This window comes from Lissotriton vulgaris, chromosome 4_1, assembly GCF_964263255.1.
Source record: "Lissotriton vulgaris chromosome 4_1, aLisVul1.2, whole genome shotgun sequence".
Lineage (NCBI taxonomy): Eukaryota > Metazoa > Chordata > Amphibia > Caudata > Salamandridae > Lissotriton > Lissotriton vulgaris.
This window is the reverse complement of record NC_141691.1, coordinates 1070209097-1070226392: the sequence shown is the minus strand read 5'-3', so window position 1 is coordinate 1070226392 and position 17296 is coordinate 1070209097. Positions and strand designations below refer to the sequence as shown.

The following is a 17296-nucleotide window of genomic DNA, read 5'->3' as shown; positions in this document are numbered from 1 at the left end:
CCTTCTGGGTGGCGGGAGGGACGGGCCTCTTTCCTCCTCCAGGGTCTTTTTGCAGAGTGGGAGTGTTAGGGCGACAGGCACACTGCATGTTGGGGTGGCTTTTTAGTCTACTGCAGGGGTGCAGGGAGGGGGAGTTTTAACGGGTGTTGGTTGGGGGTGGGATGGGGTGTTTGTGAATGTGTTTTTCTTTCTCAAGGCGACGTATTGGTTTCTTCTATACTTCAAGTGTCCTGCTCTTTGTGGGGTGACTCATGCATCACTTGTTGGGATGGGGGGTAGTGGGTTGAGGTTAATATCGTGGAATGTCAATGGATTGGGCAATTGCATAAAACGGGGTGTTGTACTGCAGTATCTGCGTCGCTTGTCTCCCGATGTGGTACTTTTGCAGGAGACGCATTTGGTGGGGAATATGTGTCATGCTATGAATAGGTGGGGGTAGCGCCTGGTCGCACACTCCGGGTTCACCACTGGTTCTAGAGGGGTGGGTATTCTGGTTCGGTCTTCTCTACCTCTACAGATTGATGACGTAATCCTCGACGACAGAGGGCATTATGCAGCCCTCATTGGTAGGTGGGAGGGTAAGACTCTTTCATTGCTCACTGTATATGTTCCCCCGGGTCTTCAGACCTGTACTTTCTCAGATGTGGGCCGTGTGATTCTGGAGCTCCCTGATTGCACTCTCCTTATGGATGGGGATTTTAATTCTGTGCTTTCTGGCATTATGGATCGTCACCCCCCCAGGGATCTTCCTAATTCCCAGTCATGGCTTGGTGGCTTCCTGGACACCTTTGGTCTGGTAGACTGCTGGAGGTTAATGCATCCGACACAGAGTCAGTACACCTTTCACTCTGGGGCTCATGGGAGTCTCTCCAGACTTGATTACATCCTTATGCCCGCTGCCCAGTCTTCCTCTGTTAGAGAGGTCCGACACCTGGCCCGGGGCATTTCGGATCATTCTCCATTGTGGCTCTGCATGGTCACTGGGGTGAACGCTGCGGGCGGATCGCCCCTATCAACCCCTGGTACCTGCGTAATCCTAAGACCCGTAATAGAGTGATAAAGTCCCTAGACCACTATTTCCTGGAAAACAAGGGGTCTGTTTCGTCCTCTGTGTCCCTGTGGGAAGCTTTTAAGACTGTTATTCATGGACAGGCCCTATCTTTAATAGCTGAAACTAAGAAAGCTAGGAATCAGGAGGTGGTGAGTCTTGAGGCGGAAATATTGAAATTGGAGGCTGACCTAGACTCAGGCGTTACCCATGATAGACTCCACACCTTGGTCGGAAGCAGCTAGACCATAAATCCCTTGTCACGGATGCTGCCAAGACGATGCACAGGGAGCAGCAGGGTAGACTGTACGATGTTGGGGATAAGGCGGGTAAATTGATTGCGTGGCTTGACAAGAAGAAAAGAGCGAATCGTGTGGTCCCTGTGATTCAGACTTTAGATGGGGAGAGTGTGACTGACCCGAATGAGATTGTGAAGTGTTTTGCGGATTATTTTCGTGCTGTGTACTCCCCGGTGTCTGATAGAGATGAGGACAACTCCCATTCATTGCTGCATGACATTGCGTTGCCCTGTCTTTTTGAGGAGGATTGAGAGTGCATGGAGGCTCCGTTGTCTGTAGACGAGATTGCAACCGCAATTCGTTCTCTCCGTTCGGGCAAGGCTATGGGCCCGAACGGCTTGCCTATTGAGCTGTACAAACTGCGCCCGGATAAAGTCGCACCATATCTTCGCGATATGTTTATGGAGTCACGTGACCTTGGCACCCTCCCTAGTGACCATCGTTTGGCAACGATCGTGGTAATTCCCAAGGAGGGCAAGCCTCGGGATCGCTGCGCATCGTACAGGCCCATCTCCCTGTTGAATGCTGAGCCTAAGGTTCTTGCCAAGGTTCCCGCCAATCGTCTGCTTACAGTGATTTGTGACCTGATCCATCCGGATCAATCCGGTTTTATCCCACATTGGAACACTGCTCTCAACTTGCGGCGCCTACATGGTGTTCTCGCGAGGGCGGGGACTCTTCCGGAGCCGGCCATCTTGGCTTCCTTGGACGCCGCGCTGGCCTTTGATACTATAGAATGGCCTTATCTCTGGGCCGCCCTCGCGAAATTTGGTTTTGGATCGGAATTTGTCGGGTTGGTGAAACTTTTATATAGGGAACTGCTGGCTCAGGTTGTGGTCAACGGTCGAGTGTCCAAGTCCTTTACTCTCTGGAGGGGTACTAGACAGGGGTGCCCGCTGTCCCCCCTGCTCTTTGCTCTTGCTTTAGAGCCTCTTGCAGCCTGGCTCCGATGGGGGCCGTCGATAAAGGGCATTCAGTGGGCCCCCGATTTTGAGGACCGAGTCTCGTACGCTGACGATATTCTTTTGTACCTCACCTCCCCTCATAAATCCCTTAACGTCCTGTTTGACGTTCCCACTTCGTTCGGCAGGAATTCTGGCTTGATCATAAATTGGTCTAAATCTTGTGTATATGTCATCTCCTCCATTACCAAGTAGATTTCCCATTCAGATCTCTCAATCCGGCTTCAAATATTTGGGGATTTTTATATCGCTGGATCCAGCTGCCCGCTATGAGCACAATCTCCTTCCTCCTCTCCGAAGGTTGAAACTAGACGTGGTTCGGTGGCGTCGATTGCCGTTGTCGCCTCTCGGCCGCGCTGCACTCTTTAAAACGATGTCTCTGCCTCGGTTTTTATACGCACTCCAGTACTCGTTCGATGTCATTCCGGCAAGCTACTTTCGGGAGGTGGAGGGCTTACAGAGGCGGCTCGTTTGGGACGGCTGCACGCGTATTGCTCTTGCAAAGCTAACTCTCCCCTGGTATGACGGGGGCATGGGGCTCCCGGATATCAGGAGGTACTATTGGGCCTCCCAGTTGTCCGCAATCAACCACACGATGTATGCACCCGGCCCAAATCCGGCTTTTGAGATGGACAAGCATCAGTTGCCGGGCGGTAACTACAACAGGGCACTCTACTCTCGGACAGCGGGGAGGGATCTAACGGGACCCACCAAGATTTCTGTGCGTGTGTGGAAGGATGCGAATGCGGCCATGGAATGGAACGATTGATTAACACGAACGACCCCTTTGTATGCGTCGGGAAGTCTGGGATGCCTCTGGACAACGAAAGGTTTTGAGAAGTGGGATATGATCAGTATAAGCAGAGTGGGTGACCTTTGGGTGAAAGGCGCGGTTAAGACCTTTGAGATACTTCAGAATGAGTATGAGTTGAGTGATAGAGAATTTTTCAGGTATGCACAGGTCCGCCATGACTTGACGTCGGTCTTCGCTGCCGACACTATTGTGCCCGAGTCCTCCCCAATTGAGGACCGTATACTCGATGGTCATCTGCCCGATAGTACGATTTCATTGATTTATAAGAAGTTAATCAACGATCGGGCAGATCTCCTTGTGCATCTCAGGGAGGCCTGGACTGGAGACGGGTTGGAGTTGGATGACGAGGACTGGCAGTCAGCACTGTCTTCCCCGAAAGAGGTCGCCATTCCCGCCCGTCTCCGTCTCGTCCAACTTAAAATTCTTCATCGGGTGTATGTTACTGGTCCTCGTTTGGTTGCCATGGGCTTCTCCTCGGATGGGTTATGCAAGCGCGGGTGTGGTTTGAGTGCTACCTTCCTCCATATCATTTGGGAATGCCGGGAGGTGGTTGCGTATTGGACTCGTGTGCATGCTGTAATGGAGTGTGTCACTGGGGTCGCTCTGCTGCCTGAGGCTCGGAGATGCTTGTTGAATGTGTGGGAGTCGAATGATTACAACGTCGCTCAGGCCCGGTGGGCGGCCCTTGGGAACATGATCGCAAAGAGGGATATTGCGCAGCTTTGGGGTTCCCAACCGCCCCCCACCGTGTCAGTATGGAAGGAGAATATGGACTGGTGTATGTTTAGAGAGAAGACTGTGTATTTGGCTAGGGGCAAGCCGAGGGCGTGGAATAGAATCTGGGGTCAATGGAAAGCTTATCGAGGGAACATCTGTACACCCCCGTTTGAGGACAATCCGGACATTTCTCTATCCCACTGATCCTGACATTCCTGGAAGAATCTACTCTTTTTCCTGATTTTCTGACCTCCCCACTGACCCCCCCCCCCTGGCCATCTCCATTGCTTACCTGGTTATCTATCCATTATTGAGGGTCCCCCCCGTTGGAGCACGACTTGGTCCATAATGCTCTCCACCTTGAGATTTGTTTGTCTGGTTTTTCTTTCTGTTCTTTTCTAAAAAACAAAAATAACTATATCCTGATTCCATCCTGTGTTGCTACAAGTTGTATCCTGTATTTTGCCGGACCTCTAGGGGATCGGTCGCTGCTTTGTGATGTTCCACAACTGCTTTTTACGCTCTAGCGGCCGGCCCCTGTGGTTGTAGGCCCATACTTGTAATTATATTTGCATTGCACAATAAAGGTTTTAAAAAAAAAAAAAAATTACTGGTCCTGGGTATCTGGGATACCGCTTTACAAGGGGCTGACAGGTAAATTAAATTAGCAAACAAGTGTAGACCAATTTTACCACGTTTTACCATAGAGAGCACTTGCACCTTACACTGGACAGTAGTGATAAAGTGTCCAGAGTCCTAAAACCACCAACACCATGTCAGAAAAAATACCAGGCGAGAAAGCAAAAAGTTCAGGGATGACCCTGCAAAAAGGGCGAAATCAAACATATGTAAATGTGATACAAGTAGTCTGTCTTAAATACCAGCATCAAAACATGGTTTTGGGAAGTTAATTATGTATCAAAAGCTTTTGAATTAAAACATCACTTTACAATGAACAGGGAGATATAGAGCAATAATTGTATGTAATCATTTAAGTTACATGAGTATTTCACCCTTAAAACTTGAATCCATACGGGTCTAAAGAATACATTTTCTGTTAACTTTCAGGAACCATGCCTGTCCCAGACCAGCCTTCGAGTTCTGAAAAGACAAGTTCCATGAGCCCTGTACTGAATACTTCGAATGGTGACGGTTCGGAAACAGAGACAACTTCAGCCATTCTAGCGTCCGTTAAGGAACAGGTAAGGCAAACAAGATTTCAGACTAGCAGAAAATTTGCAAATCTATGGGGACATTTTTTGACAACTCTTATTATTAAGGTTCATAAAAAAAGCAAAGGAAAGTTTCATGGTCCAGCTAAGACAATTCAACCTCATTTTCAATCTGTAAAAATATTTAAACGCAATCTCTGAAAGACTGCAGACTGAGAGATGAGAAATAAAAAGCACAATGAATACATACATTTTAAAATGCAATGTGTTTGCTCCTTTCAGCTGTTGACATATTGTAATAATAGTATTGCATCATGCACAGTAAGAGATCGAAGAAGTTGGATAAAGACAGTGGCATTTGGACAAGTGGTGAAGGTCACCACGTGATGTTTATTTTGTTGTCCTTCTGCCATTTAATTTGTTTTTGAGGTACTGTTAACTAAATGTTGTTTCCTTGTATTTATATCAATCGTGGAATCTAAAAATGGGGGGGGGGGGGTGTAATTAGATTTCCAGCTGACTATAAATTGTCGGTGATGGACAACTTACAAGTTACTGTGACACTGACGATGTATTCACCCAGACTAAGGTGTGGCTTACTACTGAGCTTCCTAAAGCAGTACTAATTTAGTCCCTTTGTGTATCAAATTGTGTAGGAACTTGCTTATGCACAACTATGACATCAGGCTCTATGCCACTCATCCTTTCTGTGGCATTTCTCATTAATATTGTTGCCACCAAAGAATTTGATCCTTTAGTTTTATGGCTTTAATTTGACCTCCTACTCCTCTCCTTGCATGATAATGATTTACTTTACCTACTCATGTAGGGTGGTCTAAACTCATGTAACAGACCCCTTTGTGGCACAGTGCCCGGTTGTGTGAGGTGGTGGAGCTGAGGGGGTTTGGTCGATAGGATACTATCGGCATCACATTTTTAGGGGATGTTTGGGAGGGTACATAATTGTCTTCTTTTCAGGAGCTCCAACAGACATACGCCTGTCCAGGACACCGTTTCATAAGTATTTTCCACATACACTGTGTGTACACATCCCTCTCGGCACATTGATTCCGGAGTTTAGCCTGGTTGAAGCAAAGGTCATGGTGGGAACACTGGGCAGAGGGGGGGGGGGCTACATTTACCACACACTGATAATTAACGCCCCAGACACATTGACTGCTCTTAGAACCCGCTCTGAGAATTGGCTAGGAACTGTGGAAGAAGAAGTCTGGCAGGATTTACTGATAGCCTCCAAAGTTCAGACCATGTTCTCCAGGCTAGTACAGACATACTACCTACATTGGGCATACCTTACCCCTGACTGGCTGTTCAAGGCAGGATTCCATGTCAGCCCTGAGTGTTTTCACTGCTCACACTTCCCAGCAGACTGTTTTCACATGATTTGGTCTGCTTCCATTTTAGTGAGGTACTGGAATATGGCAATCGCTGTACTTTCTGACGTCTGAAACACTGAGATAGCATTTTCCCCATTATTGATCCTCCTGGGAGCTGGTTGCTAAGCGTGACATTGTAGCTCGCTGGAAGGCCTCCAAGCCACCAATGACATCTCAAAGGAGGAGCAGGATGGACGGGTGTGTGCAGCAGGAGAAACCCATATATGATGCCTGAGGGTATGCTGCCAAACATGACAGAATTTGGAGCAAATGGTTTGGGACCACGGGCGTTGGCCCACTGTAACGCTGTGGATGTGATAAGAATATTGTTTCTATTGTATGTGACGTTGACTGCTGTATATTGACACCTGTGATGTATTGGGCAACCCATTGTGGCTTCTTGACAGTTAGCAATGTGACCTGCTTTACCTCTAGCAGTACACATATAGAATACTCCCTATTAGTCCATAACAGACTGTCGTACATTTACGGGTGAAACACATCTCCTTGTAGATTAATTTGTAAGCACAAAAAATGTCCTTTTTGCCAAAAGGATAGTGCTTTTATGGAGACGATCAGTAGTTGTAATCACACAATGTTATTCAAGCTCGTCATAAAATCCATATTACACATTTTGTTAAAGCAACTGCACTATCACTCAGGGGAGCACCTACATTTGGTCAACATTTTTGAAAGATGAACGTTTATCGAATTACACGCCAATAATTGATTCAGACAGTATGCAATTAAGAGGCATCTGGTTCTGATGGAATCTCTGTGATCATGGTGAAGCAGGGCTCTGCATGGTAGTCTTACATGAATCACCTTGTTAGTGCTCATTTCTATACTGTTTTTCCCCAACTTCCTGGCAGGAATCAGCAATATCATACTGTAGAGGAGGAACTCCTTCAGTTCATTTATATCCTACCCACTAATATCGCTCATCAATAAGGCTGGTCTGATCTCTGGTAGACATCTCTTTCTCCTCCTGAGCATTAAACTTGTGACTCTGATCTTGCCTCGGGCCAAACAGCAGTAAACTACTTTACAGCCAATTATGCATATTTCCTTCATTATTAGGAAAACAAAGGCCAAGCAATACCGGCAAAGTTTGTCTACATGCTTCATCACCTTTTCATGGGCCTCTGTTTGTAGCTACAGAAGCCACTTCTGGCCAAATCTTCACACACATGGGACAGGCAGATGTTTGTTCTCCACCCAGGTAGCAAAATAGTATAAAACCTGAACTCATTAAAAAAAGTTTAAATTAATATACTCCAAGCATGTGCTCTGGCACTGTTCTATTTTATGTTTTATTGATCTGCGAAAATATTTAGGCTGAGATGGAAAATTCCCTCATGTGTTGCTACCTTCCCCGTCCGCTCCGTGGTGAGAATGTGAAATGAATGTTACACACTCCAATTAGATAAAGGGTCTAATTGGTTTAGGCCTACATCCAGAGCATTCCAATTATTATTATGAATACAAAAATTCCAATTCAATTCAATTCAAAATTACTTTATTCGGTAACTGATAGAGTTGACCATAAAAGATCATGTACCTAAATCAATGCAAATTAAAATACCAGTTCCTAAAATCATTAAAATCTTATCAAAAACAGTACAGAATAGATTTACAATATTTAAAAACGTGTTTTAAGAATACAGTTACAGAAGCAATGATGAATTAATTGTCTAATAACCGCAAAAAACGAAACGCTAATTGACATTGTCTAAAACCTAATCTTTTTAAAACTGGGATGATCCACGTTCTTCTTGGGTTAGAGTAAAATTTACAAAAAAACGTTATATGCAATGTCGAATGGGTCGAGACATCATCGCATGGACATTTACATAAAATTCTTGACCAATCATTTGGTGCAGGAAAACTCAAGCTTCTGTGTAAAATATTAAATCTGAACTAGGTCAACAGAAATCTCTCATAATCATTTGTTATCAAGGTGATATACATTTGTATAGCAGTAGTTGTATGTCCAGTAAAATATGTTTGGACCGTGGACTTCTTTATTTCTAAAGTGTTTCTAATTTCGCTCAAATATTTTATACAATTCACTTTAAGATCTTTCCTAGATACAGTACACAATGTTTGAGGATCTTTGTAATATTCTGGACGGCCTAATTTGGTCAAGAATATTCTTACTTATTCTAGCCATCTCATCCGCCTAACTTCTTCCATCGCCAGGGCATCTGTTAGTATGTGGCGGTTAAAAGCTGTTTCCTCTGAAGTCCAAATTTTATGCCATAGGAGGATAGGTTGGATCTTAATTAAGTCCTCCAAATAGGACATGCCCAGTTCTTGATGACCTATGTAGTTTGATGTACTGTTTGGAATGCCCAGAAGTGACCTGAGAAACTTGTTTTCGCAAATTGCAAAGTGTTTTACGCTTGCGTAGCCCCATATTCCTGCTCCATAAATGGCAATAGCCACGCATTTAGCTTTGTAAATCTATAACATTTCAGAGGGGCAGCGTCTGCCTAGTTTTCTGCTAAAGTATTGCAGAGCAATTAAGGATTTAATAAATAGAAGTCTTCTGGCCTTGATCGCCTGAGATCAGAAACCGAAGTGGTCAAATAAAATTCCAAGATAGGAAAAAGTTATTACGCTATCTATTGGCTTATATTGTATAAAAAGGGTTTTTGTCTTCCTTTTTAGACCAGCCCGCAATTCATTATAAAAGTTTTCGCACAGTTGGCGGTAAGCCCCAAACCTGACTTGTAATTACCAAAAGTATTAACAACGTTCTGCAGTGCATTAGGAGTGCAGGCCATAAGGACCGCATTATCCGCATACATGAACGCGGGTATAGGCCGGGACAAAGCTGCTGGTAGGTCCTTACACTCCTTAGCCAGAACAGTTTCCAGGTTATTCATATAAAGTGAGAAGGGGAACGGGGCTAAAATGCACCCTTGTCTTATGCCCCTCATCACTTTGAAGTGCTTGGAGCACTATCTCCCTCCTTCCGTACCGAACCCTGGCCCTTGTCCCTGAGTATAGCTGTTTTAAAAAAATAATTATTAGGGCATCTGCTCCCATCTCCTCTAAAACCGACCAAAGCTTCTCATGATTAACGCAGTCAAATGCCAATGTTAAGTAGACAAAAGTTAGATATACATTTTCCCTTTTGGCCTTTGTATACTTGTCTAAAAAATGTGTAGATTTAAGCCCTGTTCGATTGTACCCAAGCCTTTTCGGAAGCCATATTGGAGATCGCGTAATATTGACTTCTCTTCCGCCCATAGCTGTAACCTATCTAGCGGGACTCTCCCCACGATCTTAACTGTTGAGTCCAGCAAAGAAATTGGGCGGTAACAGGCTGGGTTTACCCTATCGCCTTTTTAAAATATAGGCACTATTATGGATTCATACCAGGTCGGTAAGGAGCCTCTTGAGCAGCAAGCGTTGAAGACCTGCGTTAGTAGTGGGCCCCATAATTCTATGTTAAATAAAAAAAGATCTACTGGGATCACATAAGGCCCGCAGCCTTCCCCCCTTGGCTTGAGTTAATGGCAGAAATTACCTAGCTACGGGTAAAATGTAAAGGTATGTTGCTAGAGATAAAAGGGTGGTCAATTTCTACCTCAGTTGCCGAATTATCCTGGACTATTTGGGTCAGATTTCCGTATAGGCTTGAATAATGAGTGATCCAATCGTGCTCGGTTATTGCTATCTCTATTATGGCATTATCAATTCCAGCCAGGAAGAGGGCATTTACAGCCTTCCAAAAGGCAGATGAGTTGCGATTGACTGAAGCATCATGTAGGGCCTGCCAAGCATCATCTTTTAAGGCAGACTTTCTTGCCTTCAGTTCCCTTTTATATTCATGTCTTGCCTTTCTAATATAATCTAGATCTTTCACTTTAGCATGCAAGGCATTTTTAAGATTAGTATGAGCCTTCGTACACTTATTATCAAACCACTCTTGCTTGATATTTCTGTTCTTTCTTCCTTTTACATGTAGGATTTCTTTAACCAAGTTAGAGATATCTAAAAAGTTATTTACAATTTCTTGGTGTGATGAATACTCATTTAAGCAAATTGAAACCTCATCAGAGCATCCTTTGACTACTTTCTCCATGAAAAGCCCTGGGTCCACTTTTGCCCATTTAAGGGCGTAACCATTTTGTCTGGTCAAAGTAATATTTTCCGCAGAATATATAGGGTTACCACTGGTCTTATTAGAATTTTTATGCACCATCAGTTCCATGCTAATAGGAACATGTTCGCTTAATGCAATCTCGTGTTTCCTAAAGTCCTTGATATGAGTGGAATATTTACATGAAGTTAAAACAAAATCTATTATTGTAAAGGTACCACGGCCTTTAAAAGTCAGACGAAAAGGGGCCATAAGAGAACATAAATTATTTGCAAAACCCATAACAAGTTCGAACATGAAATCATTTAGGAGGTCTCCTTGCCTTGTATGAGTGAAATTCCAAATTTAGAAGGATTCGGAATCGAGGCACATTGATTTTGGGGTGATATTGATCACTTTATGTATTTAGCCTTGTCTTTGCAATTCGAGGGATGTAAAATATTTAATTTATTAACCAACTATTAAAAACATGGGTTAGGAGTAATGCAAAGTGTTTCTAAACTATTTATTATCAATCATTAGAAAGCCATCCTACATTTCTGACATTTATTTCTTGAATTTATTTCTGTTTTACTTTCTTCCTACTACTTTTATTTACTCTAACATTGATGGCTAAGAAGACATTCTAGAAGTTAGCTCTCGGACTGCTTAAATCCAACCCACTGTAGACTATTAATGGCTGGGATAGGAAAGCACAAACCGTGCTCTGTGGATATGAAAATTATTTTTTCAGCTGGAAAATATTGGCAAAGCATGTGTGGTAACCTTAGTGTATCGGACTATGACGAAGTACGTCTACTTTCAGACTATATTGGCTGTTTTATCCAGGGGTGCTGTAAAACAGATTGAGGCAAACTATTGTTGTTTTTGGAAATCTTAGCTAGTATGTCGTGGGTATTTAGATGTGGAAGTCGACATTACTGTTGGTGCTCTGCTTTCAAGCCATTATCTTAGGACTGGTGTAATCACTTACCTCAACAGTGGGTGGTGATGCTTCTCTTTGATTTTAAACATATTCCCGCACTCCGCCGATCTTTAATGCAATTCAATAGTGGTTCTCCGTGCCAACAACTCAAGTACATTTTCTAAATTTGATTACATGCATTCAAACAATTGTGTTACCTTGAAAGATGGGTGGAAATTGGGGAATACTAGCTGACTCATGACCAACTGTTTTAAATAAATAAACCAAAGAGAATGGCAATGTTCAAACTAATTATTTTAAGTTGTTATTAAAGGGAAATCAGTTGTTTAGTAGGCACCACATTTAGAGATTCCATCCTGCTGTAGTAGAAATATAGGGGTATATTCTCAAGAATGTGTGATAACCATCGCAAAAGCAACTTAACGCAACCTTCAACATCGCAGTCCATTGCAAGAAATGTACCTCGTGTTAACCAAGTATTCACAACACGGCGGTACCATGCGATAGTCCCTAGATAAAGCGTCAACTGACCGCGTTAAAATCAAGGTCATGCCGCAAAAATGCGAAACACGAAAGCAGAAAAAGCTGCGATGAGGCCAATCGTACTAAAAAAAACAGTAAAAAACAGCTATAGGCCTGCAATTCACACGCGTCAGGCGGGAACAATCACCATAAAAGTTGAAAAAAATATGACAATCAAATGCCAGACAACAGTGAAGCACAATGGACATTGCTGGAGCAAGTACAGAGAAAAACCAGAACCCCACAAGCCCCCCCGGAGGACCAGCCTGGGACCTCGGGGTCAGGGAAGGCCAAGGAGAAGAAGATTAGGAAGAAAAGGTTCAGTGCGCAGGAAAACAGGATCCTGATAATGGAGGTGATAGAACACCATCAACTACTGTTCTTCACCTCCACTGTGTCACTGGCAACTAAAAATGGACTATAGCAGTCCATTGTGGACAAGGTGAATGCAGTTGGAGTGCTGAAGAGGACAATGGAAAAGGTCAAGAGGCGCTGGGATGATGTCAAGCGAAAAACCAAGCAGAAACTCACCAACAACCGGAAGGCAGCAATGCAGACTGGAGGTGGGAGTCCAGGGCCACAGGAGGAGATGGAGGAAATGGTGGCCACAGTCATCAGTGGGAGACAGTGGCAGGAGTTGGGGGCCCGGGCACTGCTCAACAGGACCAGACACAACAGCAACATGGTTAGTAAGGACCAGGGACTGGGGGGACGGGGGGAGATGGGCACAATGGCACACATGCACAATTAAAAAGAGCACTTCTGTGGACAAACCATGCCCCAGACCACCAACTCCCACCAAGAGACCAATGTACCCAAGTATGCAACATGTCAGCACTGTACAAGCACAGAAGTCAAAGGCATACCGCATGAAAGGGATAAGGGCCAGCAAAATCACACCTGCAGGGGCGACCCCCCCAAAATGTGTAACACACACATCACAAGCAGAGCACATCAACATTGACAACAATGTGGCTCAATCCGCAAAACAATAAATATAACAACAAGGGAGAGGAGAGAAGAAGTGAATTTGTTCTCCCTCTGCAGATTTATTTAAACAAAAATAATCCACATATAGATGTTATTAAAGTGGTCCCTACAATGATGGGGAGCACACAGTGTTCTTTAAATACCCCTCACACACCAAAAGGACCCTTGGTGTCATGCTTCATCATTGGGGTCTTCGCACCCCTCTACGGGATGCGGCGTGCTGCTAACCGAAGACTACGTGGGAGCACTTTTATTATTTGGCTATGTGTAGTGGTGTGGGGTTTTGTATGTGTATAAGTGAGGGGTGGGTTCCGAAGGGTGAAAAAAGTCAAGTTAAAAAGGCACCTGGCACGTGAGGTCTAGAAAAACTTTAATGGCCCTGTGTGCTGATACTGTTAAAAGGGTGATTGTGAGGTATTATGTATGTTAATGTATAACACCTCATGTGTGCGTCAACATGTTTTGAAGCTAGGCTTCTTCTTCAGGACAAGGTGCACAGATCCCCCTCTCTGTCCGTCTTTCTCTCGCTCCCCCTCTCTGTCCGTCTTTCTCTTGCTCCCTCTCCTTCGCTCTCTCTCTCCTTCGCTCTCTGTCTGTCCTTTGATGTGCGCAAGACACACCTTCTCATCATAATTTTTGTCTTGCAGGCTGTGACCTACGAATTGTCCCGAAGGGAGCCGCCATGTGTCTTCATTTCTGTTCTGCGTTTCTTTGAATACATTTTCATTTTTTACGTCATAGGTGAATGTGTGATGCTCATTTTTGTGATGACATGCATGTCACCAAATGTGATTGTGCGACATCAGGCGGAATATTTGGTAAATGATTCTGTGTAGTTGATGTGGCCCTTGCCCAGGGAGGGGGGGGGGGGGGGGGTCCTGTGGGTGGTGGAGGTGGGTGTTGTGGCCCTGTTGGGGCTCCGAGCTGCATGATCAGTGGCTCCATGGCATCTGTTGCCCTTCAGGTGTGACTCTGGGTGGGCTTCTTTTTGTGGTGCAGGCTGCCGTCGGACTTTGCACCAGGTCAGAGCAGGGGTTAATTTCCAGCTGCTAACGTGCCTTATCGCCTGTTTTGACTTTGTATCGCCGATCTGGCTGGTCATTGAGAATGTTGCGGAGTGGTGTTGTCGCGGCTTTTGGCACGGGAATGCCTACTCTGCATCTCATTAGCGATAGTTGCAGGGGTCATCTGTGGCAATGTTTTTTGTGGCTGCTATTGCGGATAAACTAATGTTATGGACTGTTAATACCAGCTTGTGACTAGGGCGACATATTTATCGCAACTTTGCTGCGATAAAGTGCCGTTAACTCGGTAATAGCTCCTTGAGAATATGCCCCATAGTGTATTGTTTTGGGATGTCAATGAAATACATATTTTAAGAATGTCTGTTGGTCCATGGATACTCTTGAAGATCAAATTATTGCTGACTTTTAACGATTGTAATTGTTACATTTTTAATAAACTGAAATGCAGTTTTAAAGTGTTTTTATGGTGGCCTTACAGTCAGCACTGACCTTCTGTGTCCCATCTCCAGAACTCAGCAAGGTCCTGGCACAGCTTCGCCAGACGTCATGTTCCTAGCATGAAGCCACTTAAAATGCCATTTACGTATCCCCAGAACTGTTCTCGGTGCCTGACGAATTTAGGCTCTTCAACACTGCAGTGCTGTCTATCTCGAATTCCGATGCACGTGCTTGATAAAAATAAGATGATCATAATGAGAAATGGGGAATAGACCATTGAAAGAAAAAACTGTCTGCAACACCCAAGCTCTTTATTTATGCCGTTGCCAAAAACACAACCAACACACTCCAGTTCATGAGTTTAAAATGCTAGCATAAATTGGGCAATCGAGCTGTAGCATCTCATTATAGACACCAATAAAACTTATGTGAGAAGTAATTTTTACGTTTATTAAGATCTGAATGTAATGCTCAAAAAGGAGTAACCCAGCCTTTATTCCATTGATTTATTGAAGACACTTGCCTCGCAGCAGACAACATGTGATTCCATCAAGCTAACAATGAAACAAACCCTAGCTGGGAAGGCTTTTAGTGAAACAACAGGGCACGTCCATTCCCGAGTAGGGTAATAACTCCACCTCATCTACTGCCGTTAATGTAAAGCCAAGAGAATGGACGCGGAAAGAACAAGCATGCTTCGAGATCTCCTATTCTTGAATATTCGCTCCGTTCTCCAGTCAAAAGAGTAAGCACGTGTTAGGCATATGTATTTATTTTGTCATTTTCTTGAGTGGCAGCATATCATCTTATAGTCACTGTTCAGCGCTAAACGATACCTTAATATGATTGGCTGGCCATAACACTGTACCTCTAGAGGAGTATTGGGGGAGTCTTAGAATAGTATCTCCGTTTTGAGGGTGGTCTTGTGGGGTCCCGTTTGATGATGCTAGGAGGGTCCTGAGGAGAGGGAGCAGAGGGGAGGTCTGGTCACGTTTCTCAGGTAGTTGAAGCTTCAGTGAAAATGACTTTCTTCAAGGCTTTCCTGAAAGGGTCTGGGTGGGGCCCTTAGGAAGATATCATGGGCATTTATTATTCAGGTGTCTCCCTTTAATCGTTGTTACTGTGATTGATTCCAAAGCTCAAAACCTTCCCTTCACCCAAACATTTCTACAAGACAGATGTACCCTAGGAATTAGATATTAGAAGGTAGGCATGTATCTGCTGTATCGTTCACAAAGACCTTTCTCAGAGTGTTGCAAGAAATATTATATAAACGTTTTCACTTATTTATCTCTGGCACTTCTTTGTATTTCTTTGTTTGTGTACACTTATTGATTTTCAGATTTATGTTGTGCTGTGTATAGTTTAGCCGAGCACACCTGTCATTCAAGATCAATTCACAAGTTTCGAAAGCAATTAGAAAATATCCATTTGTGGGCAAAGTACTGATAAATTGTAAACAAAACATGATTAAATCCAAAAATGATTGCAGTCCAGTTGCAAATGCCACCACATCGAGCAGGAAACGTCAGGCCCATAACAGATCAGGCAGGGCAGCTAGCTGTAGGGCTCCAACGTAAGTCTCTCCACGTTGCTCCAATCAGAGCTGAATAATAAGCGTTGGCTATACAGAGTGCTGGCTGCTTCCAACACTCAGGGCCTATAGCGTGCTGCGTGCTGCAAAGAAAGGCACGGACACACAGCATGAATGAATGAATATAGGACTTATAAAGTGCAAACTTAGCCCATGGGCATCAAGGTGCTGCAGATAGAGATCATGATCAGGGCTGTCTATAGATAGAGGGGTTACAGATGCATATTGGTAAAGTGCCAGGTCTTCAAGGCCTTCCGGAATGAGGAATGCATTTCCAGACTCGAGATCGAGAGAGGAAAGGAGTTCCACAAATTGTCCGCAGTCAGCGAGAAGTACCTCCCCCCATCTCGATTTCCTGAATCTAGGCACAATCACCAGGGACATATCTCCAAAACAGTTTTTTAATTTCTTCGGATCCCATATTGTAAAAGGCCTTGTGCAACAAACACAAGACTTTAAACACAATTCTCCGACCCAAAGGAAGCCATTGAAGGCTCCTGATGGTTGCCACATCAGAGTGGAATTTAGGAAGGCCCATCACCAGCCTTGCAGCAGCATTCTGGTCAAGTTGGAGTCGGTGTAGGAGGCCCTTATTTATCCTTACATAAAGGACATTGCAGTAGTCCAATCTGGACAACACAAGGGCCACCACTGCCTGTTTCCGCGCAGAGAGGGAGAAAAATTGACAAATCTTTCTAAGGCTACTTATCATTCCGAAGCAGGTGGAGACTGTTCTATTTATTTGGGGGCCCAAGGTATCAACTATGATGCCTAGATTTTTGGCACTGAGGCCAGAACGCGGGCAAGATCCACACATAATTGGCCACCAGGCCCTGGACCGAATCTCCTGATTGTCTCCGAAATTTAAAATCTCAGTTTTATCCCCATTGAGTCTTAAATAATTCTTTACCATCCATGCTACTACCGCCTGCATGCAGCTTTTAACATTTGCTGCTGAAGCTTCAACACTGTCAGTGATGGTAATCATGATTTGAGTGTCATCAGCATAGGATAACACTTCTATGCCAAAAGATCTTACAACTCTGGCAAGCAGTGCTACATAAAGGTTAAAAAGGGTGGGACTCATTGAGGCTCCCTGGGGATCTCCGGAGAACAGCAGTTTAGGAGCAGAAAGGAATTGACCCATCTTAACTCTTTGAGCCCGTTCCATAAGGAAAGATGTAAGCAAGTTGAGGGCAGAGCCCTCAATTCCTATTTCCTGGAGCCTACCAGCCAATCTAAGGGGAGAGATGATATCGAAGGCTGCAGTTAGGTCCACAAG

At 44.3% G+C, this 17296-nt stretch overlaps 1 protein-coding gene across 1 annotated transcript in view; it reads left to right on the top strand.

The window, feature by feature from the left end:
- CTNND2 (catenin delta 2) overlaps window positions 1-17296 on the top strand; it is a 3070130-nt gene that overhangs the window by 180056 nt on the left and 2872778 nt on the right. Inside the window, exon 2 of the mRNA XM_086965298.1 lies at window positions 4909-5042. Within this exon, the coding sequence (XP_086821424.1) occupies window positions 4909-5042 (134 nt within the window). The remainder of the gene's footprint in view (window positions 1-4908; window positions 5043-17296) is intronic.